Consider the following 13,455-nt stretch of genomic DNA (forward strand, 5'->3'; position numbering starts at 1 on the left):
ATCTGCTTATAAATTAATAAAATTGTAACTTAAATTCTATAATTCATTAATGGGTTTGGTTTATCTACGAACTAGAATTGAATCGTATTCATACTTTAAGAGAAATAAGCTAAGGCATGATAAATTAATCATACAGCGCAAAAGAAAACAAAAATGAAATAGAAAAGAGAAATACAAATAATAACATGAATTGATAGATACATATGGTAACTTGAGAGAGCTCATCATGCCTTTAAAAAAATAAAAAAAAAGGAAAAATAATAAAATAACGAATAAAAACAGAAAAAGAAAGTAATGGCAACACTATCTTCACTTAATGGTTAAGAAAGAACCCCCATGCAAAGCAACGCAAGCCCAGCGACAAACCCTAATCCTGCATTCAATCTCCCACCGGCGCCAGTTTTATCATCGGCAGGAGCAGGCTCACTGGCTGCCGGCACCTTCTTGTTGGAACCCTCCGTTGGTTTCTTCCCCTCCGGCGCAGGAGCAGCCGACGGAGATTTAGCTGCCGACAGCTCCTCAGGCAGCAAAACCTTGTCCACTTGGTATACTGCGAGTGGAAAATTTTGCCTTAAGACACTGTTAATGGGAGTCTCAACAACCCCAGATGACACATTCACTTGGTTACCCTGTCCGGTGAAGTTTAGGCCCCAGACGTCTTGTCCTGAAGCCAGAGTCCTGACGGGGTTGCTGACTAATAAAAGATCGCTCTGCCTGTAGAATTTAGAGGTTACATGGTACAAAACAAGCTGCACTTGCTTCTGGTTGTCGAGGTTGTTTAGGAGACCCTTTTCGAGGTTGTTGAAAGCGTTGTCGGTGGGGGCAAAGACTGTCATGCCTTCGGAGGAGCTGTTGATTTGGCTTTGGATTTGGTTTGCTACTTGTGTGGAGATTAGGAGCTTGATGAATGTCGTGAATTGGCCATTCTTGTCGAGAATTCCCGTCAGATTTACGGGGCCAGCGGGGGCCGGGGCCGGGGCTTGGGCTTGGATTTGGGGAAGGACAAGGAGGAGGACGAGGGGGGCTAATGTTAAGAGAATGTGAGAGGCTGAGGCAGCTGCCATTGTTGATTGATGTGGTGGTGATGATGTGCGGTGAAAGCTAAGGGGATTTATGGGATAAGATGTGGGGGTAGGACTTTGTTGGAATGAGCTGGCTATGGTAATGTAGTTAGAAACTTGAGTCAAGAAAAACAACTTAAAAATTGGTATGTTTATTTTATATTAAGATTGAAAAAAAAAAAAGGTTCAATTGGGAGAATAGCCTTTGTATAATTCATGCATATAGCTAATGTGTATGAGTTCACTCGAGAAATTAATTAATGAAATTTAAAGACTTTCTGTGGTTTTGCCAAATGCCTGATATTTTAATGGTAGTTGGGTTTATTTATTAATTTGATTGGGGTATCGGATGGACCGTATGGCAGCTAGCTGGCCTCTCTCATCTGGCAATAAAAAATGAAAAACTGGAATAAGTCAACATTATTAATTTTAACCAATCTATTGGCCATTAATTTTTATAGTACGCTAGGAGTTGTTATTGTTTTCTTTTTTATTTATTGATTCTATAATTTCAATCTATAAATTGAAAAAGAAACCTTGTTTCGCAATAGAAAAATATATGAAATGTTTTCATCAAACAAATAATATTATCAAGTGAAAAAAAAAGTATTATATATCAAAACAATATTTCCAAACACCTCTAAATTAACTGCTAATTTCTTGAAAGACAACCCCAATTGGAGCAGATGGTGTATAAGAGAGGCTCAATAATATTATTGTTTCAATAATTAAGTTATTTAACCAATGCAATGTGAGGGAGGTTTGAGCTAAGATTGATCAAAGCTAACCCACTCATCTCTGATTATTTAAATTCAGTTTCTGGTGACAAACAGAAAGAATACAAGCGTATATCCTCAATTTGGCAGCCTGGCATTGGCAGGGCATGTGGGAATACGATGCCACCAGCAACTGCTCAGCATGTTTACAAGCAATGATTGATGTGCAGGAATATTTATAAAAGAGTGTATATATTATAATTGTGTTTATGGATAATGTTTTTGTTGGTCCCATTGTCAATTTACAACCTCCCCCAATACAATAAACAAAAAATTTAATTACCATCTAATTAGTTTAGAAGAATTACTTTAATTGGTCAATTAATACTTCAACAAGTTACTTTAATTTTAACTTCTAATTGGAACAAATGAACAACTTTTGAGACCACAGCTAGCATAACAATTGACATTATACATAGCAAGTGACCCAAAAAAAAAGACTAAACAGCAATTAATTAATTAGTGACTCAAAACAATCGTATTGAATATTCATTATTAGCTTGATAAGGCGTTAACTGTTGAAGTGTCCCTTACTGCATTCATATCTGTTATTTCTGGCAATACGAGACAAGCACATCAACGGCGGAGCTAAATTTCTTGTTGTCACGATGAAGAAGACTAATTAACGGCCGGATAAGATTAGTTTGCTGGCCTGTCATATTCCATTGGATACAGAAGAAAAATGGTCAGTGCTAACAACCCTTTGCTTGTATAGAATTAAGAAATTGTTATTAGTGACAATTTGGAACCAACCTCGCGTGCATTCTTATATTCCGCCCCATTTTAAATTTAAGCAAATCAAATTTACCATGATTTATAATAATCACGTACTTACATTCTAATTCCTATACATGAACGGCTGCAAAGTCTGGGAATATGCCTCAGTAATTCATCTTCGTTAATTTTATACTTGACAGGCTAATTTGAAAGGCCTCTAGCTAAATTCTTCTGGGTAGCATGCATATATGCGTACAACACTCAGAGATGGACACAGCCAACTTGTTTAGTGGGGCTCAAAACTCAAAGGGATGGAAAATTAAACAATCATTGGATATTGGGAACTTTCTTTCAAAATGAAAAATAGGGATGGCTTTTAACATATTTGACAATTCTTACAATACTGAGAGGTGGTATTTATAAGTTAATAATATCGATAATATAAAGGCCGGGGCTAGCTGTGCAATCAAAGAAAAAGTATATGTAAATTTCAACTGTCGAAAACAAGCTATAACAAAACTAACAGGCCTCATTTATTCCAACACTGGGTCAATCAAATCATGCCAAAAATGTATGCTAGGTGGCAAATATATGAAGCATGTGATTTGCATTCATGACACATTTAGAGCGGAAAAAAGCCCAAGCAAAAGAAATACAATATAATGAATCATACAGTAGCGCTGGACGTGCTTCGAAATTTTCTTGTAAAAAACTTTTGTCAGTAAAAATTTAATGGAAAAAAAGTACAGTGTACATGCGTCTAATTTCACTGCAGAAGTCCTTTTTCTGATCAGATTGCTCTCCTCCTCGTAAGCTTTCCACTTAATAGTCAATTCGATAGTTTGTTAATACGACGCATGGCGATACCCTATACCATCTTCTCAAATGTTGATGTAGGTAAAATTTTAAAAAACATATCTATAAAATTTTTTATGCAACATATGTATCTGTTTTTTATAAATCTTTTTATTTTGTTGGAACTCGAGGACATAGAAAAACTTCAGTAAAATGTGTTTTGTTCTATCTCATTTAAATATCTTCCTTTTCTTTGAGTTATGCAAGCAATATTATCTTCAGATATCAGATAAGTGGCTCCGCCCATGAATAAATTCAAGGCTTTTCAATAATATTGGAGCATATATTTAAACAACGCTATATGAGATTTAATAGATAGAGTTTTAAAAAACTTCTAAGTAGTAATAAGTAAAGATGGGTAAATTGGGTTTCAATTCTAATTATTCGGGTTTCAATTTGGATTACAACCCCATTAGGACGAAGACTTGAAAACGCAAACTCAGTGACACAGTGAGTTTGTGATTGTGGGAGTAAGTGAGCCGTGATTGTGAGATGAGTGAGCAGTGTCAGCAACCGGGGGGGGGGGGGGGTTGTGGGCTGCAACAGTGCGGCTGGGGGGTTGACTGTGCCATTGTTGGTTGGGGTTAGGCTACATATATATATATATACTGAAATTATGATCAATCAAATGGTAATTTTCAACCCATTCGATAGAGGTGGCTAAACGAATCGAATTCGAATCGAATCGTATATGAATTGGGTCAAAATTATATTGATTTGGATTCGATTCATTATTAAATGAATTGAAATCTCAGAATTCGGATTCGATTCATTTATTAAACGAATATTCGGTTCTATTCATTTAATTTGTTTAGTAGAATTAATAAACGAATCGAATCAAATCTACATTCATTTATTATTCATTTATCCTATTACAAATCCATAATAAATCAAATGGAATTAGGATTTGTTTACAATTCGTTTAGAAAAATATGATTAATAAACAAAATTAAGTAAAATAAAATATAAAAAAGCCCCAAATTTAATATCCTACAACAAAATACAAATAACCCAAACCATATTTTAGGATTAAATATACATTCATCCAAATTACAATATTAACCTTCAAATTTTAAAAATTTTCAAACTAATTTAAGGACAAAAAAATAATTTAATTAAACGAATAATAAACAAATTTTAAATGAATTGACTTGTATTCGATTCGTTTATGACCCGTTTATTAAACGAATTCTAAATGAATAAATGAATCAATATCTTCAAACACTTAGCGAATTAAATCAAATTCACCCATTTATTAAACGAATTAATTTTTTCAATTATAAACAAATTTAATTTGCATCGAATCGAATCGAATCGAGTAAACGAATCCTGACCTATATTGCCATCCCTACCATTTGAATTTTATAGGTTAACCCGAACTAAACGCCCACCTATAGTAATAAGATCCCATAGCCATTTTGGTCGACCAAATTAAAACAACTACACAAGAAAAGTTCCTTTAATCACGAAGTTGTTTTTGCTGCTCTTCACATTATAGTTTACTCCGTCCCCTTGATTGACACACCTTTTCCTTTCGCCCATAGAAATAATATCCTAAATTAAAAGACCAAAACCAAACCAAGTTGTCTGCGGAAAAATATTGTTTAGCTATTGTAACACTACATTTGAGTTTGAGGACTGTTAAATATTTAATAAATAAAACCAATGGATTCATAATTCATTCGCCTTTGCCAGTTTGCCTCACAGTTGGATTTCTTTGTACAACTTTCAGCCTCGAATCTTGTTTCGGGTAAGTCAAGTAAGGACCAGTTAGTCAGCCCAATAAACAATAAAACCTGTAAGGCCCAGTGCATAAATATCAATTTCCGCCCATAGAAATAATATTACAAAAATTAGTACATTAAATAACCATCCCCTACTCTTCTTCCATAGGTTGATTAATTCAATTATCTTAAACCTTATCCAGCACCTTTAACAAGAAGGATATGCATTTGAATATATCCCCTCTTTAGAAGTATAGATACCTATATTTTAATTTATCAAATAAATGAAACACACACATACATATACACTTGCACCAACACCACTAATTTTACTAGAATTAATTTTGAATTATCCCCTTTGAATTGATTATTTCTAAATCATCTCTTATTTCTAAAAACCTCAATTTAACTTTTTTTTGTTAAAAGACAAAAAAAAAATCAATTCATCCCCAATTTTTTTTCTTATCTTTTGAACAAAAATTAAAATAACTTGAGATTTTAAAAAGTAATAGAATGATTTGAAGATAATCAATTTATGAGGAAATAATATGAAATTTACATATTTTACAATAAAGGAATTGCTTACTTGATTTCTAATGTAAAATATAACATTTTAGTTAAAATATGAAATCTTTTAAATGGTGGTTAGATTCCCATACATGAATCTTTTATTTTAACTAAAATACAAATTCTGCATTGGAGAATAAGTAGGCGAAATGTTGTGGTAAGTAATCTCATAACACAAAACTTCAATATGGTTTACGAAGCCTCCCAAAATCATTTAGGAATACATTGAATAAAGGGATAATCAAGTGCGCATCATCATATCAGCCCATATAGCATTAAGATATTATATCAGCTTTATAATAAATAAATAATATCATAATAAATATGTATTTATATCAATTTTTATTACATATGTCATATTTAACTTATCTCAAAGTGAGCCGTTATCCTTAATTATTTTGATTCGAATTGTTTATGTTACTTCTAATATATTTTAAAATTTTAGAATATGAACTATTACATAAAGTGTCCATTTGGTTAAAATTCATATTTAATGTGTCTATATAAATATAAAAAAATCATGACTATCTTAAAATTACTTTAAAATAAAATACGAATCATAACTATATATATAAAATAATAAATAATAAAAAATATATTATAATTTTAACCGCGTAATTATAAAAGGTGTCCGACCTCATAACGGTTTGAATATAATCGACCCAGAAAAAAATCCTAAAATACGGAACCTCGCATGAAGAGAAGATCTAAAACTTCTAGGATTCACGAATAAAAGCAAGCAAAGGAAGCATCTGTGGACTGCTTAAAACTCATCACAAAATCTCTCCGACAAGATCTCTCCATGTAGGCACCTGGACCAGACCCCACCATCCATTATCACTTTTTTTTTTTAAATTCTGAAACTAAAAAAATGATTATTCTTTCTTTCCCCGCACACCGGCCACCGCTATTTCATCAAAACCGCCCACAGAAACGAAAAATTAATTTTTATAACAAAACCAAAAGGTTAAATTCTCTCTCTCGGTTCAGTTTCCAAATCTCGCGAAACGAAGCATTTGTGGCGGTGGTGGATGGCAAGAACTAACAAATACACGTCCATTAATTTCAACCACGTACTGGAAAAGAACCTCCCCGCCTCCGGAACCGCAGCTAGCAACGCCGGGACCCCTACAAATCATGCCTCCTCTTCGTATTCCTCTGTCGCTTCTCCCAATAGTCACTTGCACGCGGCTCGTACCCATGGCCGTATGCTGGTTCTGACCAAACCGACTCCCAAACCGATTTCCATCACTCCGCCGTTGTCTCCGCCACCTGCTTCGTCCTCTTCGTCGTCTGCGCAGACCCAGCAACCTCAAATGCAAACCCCAGATCTGAACCGGACCGAACCGGGTTCGGATCAGATTTCTCTGCGTCCGCTCGGTCGAACTGGATACGGTTCGGAGTCTTTCTCTCCTGTTGTGGGGCAGCAGGATAGGGAGAAGGAAGTTGGTTCAGTTGTTGCTGGATCGCCTAAACCGGGGAAGTTCGTGCCGCCCCATCTGAGGCCGGGTTTTGTGGCAAAAGAGGAGAGGCCTGGACCGGATGCTATTCGAACCAGAGAGTCGGGTCAAAAGCATTCTGGATCTCCGGGTCGGTATGGAGAAGATGGGCGTCCCAAATCTGGTGGTTATGAGAGATTAAGGAGAGGTGGTGAGCCGGATCATGGTTTGATGAGTCGACCCAGGTCAAGTGGGAATCGCCCCAGTTCTAGTGGATCATGGTATGGTTCTTACTCAATCTTATTTTCATTGATTCTTTTTTCAGCTGATTGTTTTAGTTTCAGATATTAAATTATATCAATTTCCATTTTTTCATGTGATTATATAGCTAATATTCACGCTTCTAAAATTTCAATCCTCGTTTCCTTGTTGTGTGATTGATTATGTGTCTTCGGTGGTTACCATCTCCTATGAGCATCCGTTGGTATCATATATCTGCGCATCATCCTGTCTTTCTACTGGAATCATGATATTCAGCTAATTAGGTTATTTGCATATCTCCGTTGCATTTTGATGAATCCTCTTTGGGTTAATTCTCGTTAACTTAGGTCCCCAATTATCATTCATCCTTCTCAACATCCCGTAAGAAGAAAATTTATTAAATTAATCTGCTGTGTATTGGAAATTCTATACCATTCAATGTGGTTAATTTTTTCTTTCTTTTAGTATGTAAGTCTTCTTTCAATGCTTGACTGTTGCCATTGGCTTATATCGTAATTGGAAATCTGATTTTGGGATTCTATGCTCAGTCTGCTATTTAAAGCTTTTGAAATCTGAAAGTGGGGCCTGAATGATGACTTGTCTTTGATCTTGATCGAGCCACTAAAGATTGTGTTTGAATTGTGATGTTGGTTCGAATAAACTCGGACCTGGACAATAACTCCCAAAATCTAGGTGTTGGGTTTATATGGTGTATTTATATATGTTACACATTTTACAAAACCGTGATTCTGTGTTTGTTTATTGATGCGTAACTTTCTTTGTTAAGTTTCTGGTATGTAAATCTTCCTTGATAAAAATTCTTTTAGTACATATCCAATATATTGTGATGTTCATGGAAGATGTGAAGGTGTATCCTACCAATGTCCACATGGGTATTTGACATGGCGGTTGAAATTGTACTTGTGTCTTCTAGTGTCTGGCATGTCAAATTTTCAGAATAAGTTTCTTAAAAAATGATAGCCATCAATTGAATGAAAATGAGAGTTTTATATAGAGGTCTATTTAGTGGGAAATCATGATGGTGATTCAGATATTGCTTCTGATGATGAAATTCTGTGATCCGTTCTGTTTGAAGAATGTTTTTAATAGAATGGTCCAAAATAAACTGAGAATACCTTTGCCTCAACACTTCGTAAGGTTGTGAAGGCTCCTAGGGTGCGTTTGGCAGCTTGTCTTACACTATATTGCATTGCATTAAAACAATGTTCTTATGCTCATCTGTGCTTGGCTTTAATTTCTTGTTGCATTGCACCGCAGTAAAAAGGTGATTAATACAATAAAAGGTGTATAAAATAAATCCACGAGGGTAGGGTTTAGGGTATATTGTATTAAAACACTGTTCATATTTTAAATATAATCATATAATTTTTATTTTTTTAATAATTTAACTTTTATTTAATCATTTATTATTTTGCTAAAATACTAAATTTAAAAATAATTTTAAACTTAACAATTATATTCACATTAATAAAGAAAATAAATGAAAATAAATATACAAAAATAATTATTTAATACTTCAAAAATTAATAATAAAACTCTAAATATTAATAAATTTAAATAATATTAACATTAATAATATTAATAAATAATTTATTAATATTAACATTGATATAAATAATATTATTTTGTGTAATACAATCTATACTACATTGAACATAGTATTGCGTCACAATTTAATGCAATGCACACCATGCAGTAATCATATGGTGCGTTTGCTGCACTTTATTATATTGTATTAGTTGTATTGCATTATATTGTATTAAGTTGTAATACAATACTATCTTTAGTGTAATATGGACTATATTATATAAAACAATATTTTTCTTTTAATATTTGTATTAAATTAATAGTTTAAGATTCATTATATTTTATTATTTTTTTATATTCAATTAATAATTTAAATGTTTATAATTAAAATAGACAATATTCACCGCCGGCCATCACAAGCTGCTGCAGGCTGCTGCATGCTGTATTTTAGTGTCATTTGAACTATATTTTGGCACCATTAGAATCCTTATTGTCGGGGCTACGCAATGGTGCAACTATTACCGTTAAAGGAATTTTATTTGCCATAGATTTATAATCAATTTTTTTTCCAAATTTTTTACTGTATGTTTGCAGCAGAGGGAAGCTAGTAATACCATTGCATAGTCTTGATAATAAGAATTCTAATGGTACCAAGTTTTAGTGCAAAACACTATGTTATGCGGTAGCCATCGACCGCGCATTTGAGTTTTTAATTTTATTTAATATTGTATATTTCAATTTATTTTTTATTATTTTCATTAAATAAATAAAAGAAAAGCTAATGTGAACAGTGTCATATCACACAAACCCGACCCTCCTTGGGTTTATTTAATGCAATCCTATGTAATGTGGTGTGCCAAACACACCCATAATGCAATACAACTAATACAGTGTAATGCAATACAGTGAGCCAAGTGCACTCTTAAAGCAATTGGGTGGTTGGGTGTTAGATTCCTACTGGGTCATCATAAATTCCGGGGACGGTTAAATGAATATTGTGTAATGTTTCATACTCAAATCTCTCATATGGGTTGGATTTTGCGCCAATCTTTATCCAGTAGATCTGCTTATTTCTATGTTTTCCTATTTCACCCCATGCTTTTTAATGTTTGCAGGCTCCATTTTTATTGGTAAAAACTGAAAAAAAAGAAAAAGGTAGAGCTGTGGTATAGACAACACAAACTAAGCTGTTCTTATTATTTCAGGCCATCATATCAAGTGCTTTTCTCATGTGAAAAGTTGGTGTAGGGGGGTGTGTACTACTTGCAGGCTGGTTGTTGCAATTACAGTTATCTGAAGACTGACTAGTGTTATTTTTAGCTAGATAATTCCGCAATGCGTGTAGGGCATAAAGGATGTCGCCATAACGATCTTAAGTTTGTTTTGTTGTTCTGTTTCACTGCTGTTGACAGGATTTAGGATTAAAAGATAAATGATCTATGCTGGGATGAAAAAATATTGTAATGCTGTGAAAGCAGTTTCTTTAGTCAATTTTGAACAATATATAAATTAAACTCAGTTTTGCCCTTCTCTACTTGGAAAGTCGCTTTCGTTGTGCTGCCAATTGTTCGTTGAATACTATATATATCACTGCTAACAGATGCCCTTTCTGCAGAATTTCGAATGAAGTGGAACTCTTTCCTGGGAAAGGACATGAACTTTCTTGAAACTGCAGAGAATTCTTTTACTGTGATCAGGTGCAGTTCTTTGACCCTCTGGAATTGGCATTACTTTTGGGAAAAGACCAACCGAATTACATTCATGGCATGCAAGATCAGGTGGCACTTGTAGCGGTTTATAACGCTCACAGGAACTGAATGAGATTGAAGTTTTTGTGATGAAAGAAAGAGAGGTCCGAAGCCCCGCAATCCCACTCATCACTTGATAGCTGTCTCTTTATATACTCTGTTTAAACGAGCCACATTTGCCCACCAGGGGTAAATTATAGTTGTATGATTTTTTATCTTTGGTTAATTTGACTGTATTGAAATGGAGCATTATGTTTTACCGCTGTCTGTTCATAATTCCGCCTTGGGGGCTGTACTTGGAACTGGAAGATCTCTTTAGCAAGCACAATTTTCATTTATGTTTCACCCGCGCTGGGATCTCTCTTTCTTTCGTATTTATTTATTTATTTTTTATTGTGTGTGTGTGTGTTCAAATGAATCTAATTAAAATAACATGCTATTTACTTTAAAAGATAAGACATTATGGACTTATGGTAAATACTGTGTGCTGGAACATTCATTTTATAAACAAGATATGACATGGAAGAATTATTTTGCGAACAGATGATAAGAAAGCTTATATAAAATGGGAAGGCCTTAGACCCAGAATTGGAATGATCTTATAATGGCCGTGTTTAAACTTTAAAAGGCTTTTCAAGTTAACTCTTAACAATCTTGATCAATTGGAGGCAATCACATTGAATCAAGACGACAAAACAGAACCAAGAACAAAATTGATGAACCAACTTATGAAGGGAAAATATTCTCACTTTATTGATCAAACAATCAAGGTACAGACTGGATCTACAGAAGAGATTGCATAGATCACAAAGAAACGAATTCTATATAAAAAGAGTAACTAACGAAAAGGAAAACGAGCTGACACAGGCGCTGTTCACCAGCTCTTCATACTCTGATATTTCTGGATAGAGCATAACAGAATTACAACGTCTGCCACGTCAGCATTAAATATCACTTGGGCCCCTTCACCTGAAATCAATCCGCACAAAGGCTCATAACTTCTTGAAGGTTTTCACTTGAGTCCTAAAAAAATCAGATGCATATTTCTTCACAGGCCAGCTGCCAAGAAGAGCTTCTTCCAGTCGTGGACATTCCGTTCATTTCCCTCTCATAAAGATACCATATGCATGCTAAAGTATAGTTGTATCTCCACTGATTCCTTAAATTTCCCTTTGTTTTTAGATGGCCATCTCTATGATAATTACTTTTCCTCCCTCATCTTTGCTTGGAATTGCTTCTTTACACTTCTTTAGTATCTTCGCAATCTCCTTATCATTCCAATTACTCCCCTGCCCACAACACGTTCTCCAGTAACAATCTAGTCATATCCGATAGACACTGTTTAAATAATGTCCACATTTCTAGTAAAGATCAAGAGAAGCTATCATTAATGATGGATCATTCTTATTCAGTAAGGCGGTTTATAATTACCTTTCATGTGTGAAGCTAATTTTGTTCTTTCTGGCTAGTAGAACAGTTCTTTTTCATGCTTATTATTGCAGCCACAATTAATGACTCAAGTTCGACGGGCAAGTTTTTCATAATTTACTTCAACAAACAAAATTTCGGGCTTTCCTCCAACTAAATAGCACAGGATTCTCAAATGGATATCAAGGTTCTCAAGCTTCCAGTAGCACAAATTTAAATGTAACAAAATGCTATTAATTTTAGTTTAGTTTAGTTTTTGCCTTTTAATATTTAGTTAGTTTCTAGACACCAATGGTAATGTACATTCTGCTAATTTAGATTGATTTTACAAATTGCTGGTTTTTATATTTTTGTGCTTTTGCCTTTCTGATCAAGAGCTTTATATTAATGCATAAGCGTTTCTCTTGTTTGATATTTTAATGATGAATGCTTAGACTTGTTTATGCTAATAACACAATATGAATAAGAGAATGTCATAAGTTTGGAGAAATGAGCAACAACAAAATGAAAGATATTTGCATATAAAATAATTTTTATTAAAAAAAATAGCATTGTTCTTACAAAATGAAAGCTGTTTGCACCTTAAGCAAAGGTAAACCATATTTATAATGAAGAAACTCAACTATAGTTCACAACAAGTAATTTGTGCTCTAGGTAAGTTATTCTCCAAAAGGGCTAGAATATAGCCAACCCAAAATTTTTGCAAAAGAAATTTCTGCATCATGCATTCTCAAATCTTCCAACTTAGTAGTAAGAAATTGAGTTTCGAGCGTTTCACCAATTCAGTTTCTTTCATGAGTAATTTGAAGAATTTCCCAAGTATCTTTTGTAGAGTCACATTTCGAGATCAATCGGACCTGGCTTTCATCTATACCGTTGCAAATTGCATTTAGAGCTTTGAAATTATGGCTAGCCACGGTGATTTCTTCTGTATTCCACGTTTTTAAAGATTTCACAGTTTTGAGTCCTGCAGCATCTTCGGTTCCAATTGACTTTATGAAAGCACTCATCGTAGCCTTCCAACAAGAGTAGTTGTTCTTATCAAGTAGTGGTGCACACGGCATAGATCCTTCTACGAATGAAATTCTCCCGTGAATTTCCTCTCTCCTCAAATGTTGATAGCAAGATCAATATCGCAGGAATTCATTGATTTTCTTTCTACATCATTTAAGGATGGCTAGAAGCTGTTATGCCACAGTTGCGAAGAAGACCCTACAAGTTAGCTCATTAGACACCCGATGAGACTTAGTGAATGGTCGGCAGGAGCCGGTTGAGACCTTAAAAGAGATGGTAGTAAAACAAGATGACCCGAGCAAGGTTGTGAAGATCGG

The 13,455-nt window shown here is 34.3% G+C and overlaps 2 protein-coding genes across 4 annotated transcripts; one reads left to right on the plus strand and one right to left on the minus strand.

The window, feature by feature from the left end:
* Window positions 1–261: 261 nt before the first annotated feature.
* Window positions 262–1,355, minus strand: LOC18051847 (fasciclin-like arabinogalactan protein 13). Its single transcript, XM_024191557.1, has one exon. It carries the CDS (start codon window positions 1,062–1,064, stop codon window positions 321–323), a length of 744 nt encoding a protein of 247 aa, XP_024047325.1. The 5' UTR covers window positions 1,065–1,355; the 3' UTR covers window positions 262–320.
* Window positions 1,356–6,371: 5,016 nt separating this feature from the next.
* LOC18051848 (translation initiation factor IF-2) lies at window positions 6,372–11,041 on the plus strand. Of its 3 annotated transcripts, XR_002907163.1 has the most exons (3): window positions 6,372–7,420; window positions 10,564–10,645; window positions 10,727–11,041. XR_002907163.1 is itself a non-coding variant. In XM_024191243.1 (2 exons), coding segments are annotated over exons 1-2 (690 nt in total). In that variant the 5' UTR covers window positions 6,372–6,731; the 3' UTR covers window positions 10,565–11,041. The 3 variants fall into 3 exon arrangements, 2 of the variants coding, with proteins under 2 accessions (XP_024047011.1, XP_006446720.2); XM_024191243.1 differs by having other exon boundaries at window positions 10,564–11,041; XM_006446657.2 differs by lacking the exons at window positions 10,564–10,645; window positions 10,727–11,041 and adding an exon at window positions 10,154–10,482.
* Window positions 11,042–13,455: the final 2,414 nt, after the last annotated feature.

Source organism: Citrus clementina, unplaced genomic scaffold (genome assembly GCF_000493195.1).
Source record: "Citrus clementina cultivar Clemenules unplaced genomic scaffold, Citrus_clementina_v1.0 scaffold_2, whole genome shotgun sequence".
Classification (NCBI taxonomy): domain Eukaryota; kingdom Viridiplantae; phylum Streptophyta; class Magnoliopsida; order Sapindales; family Rutaceae; genus Citrus; species Citrus x clementina.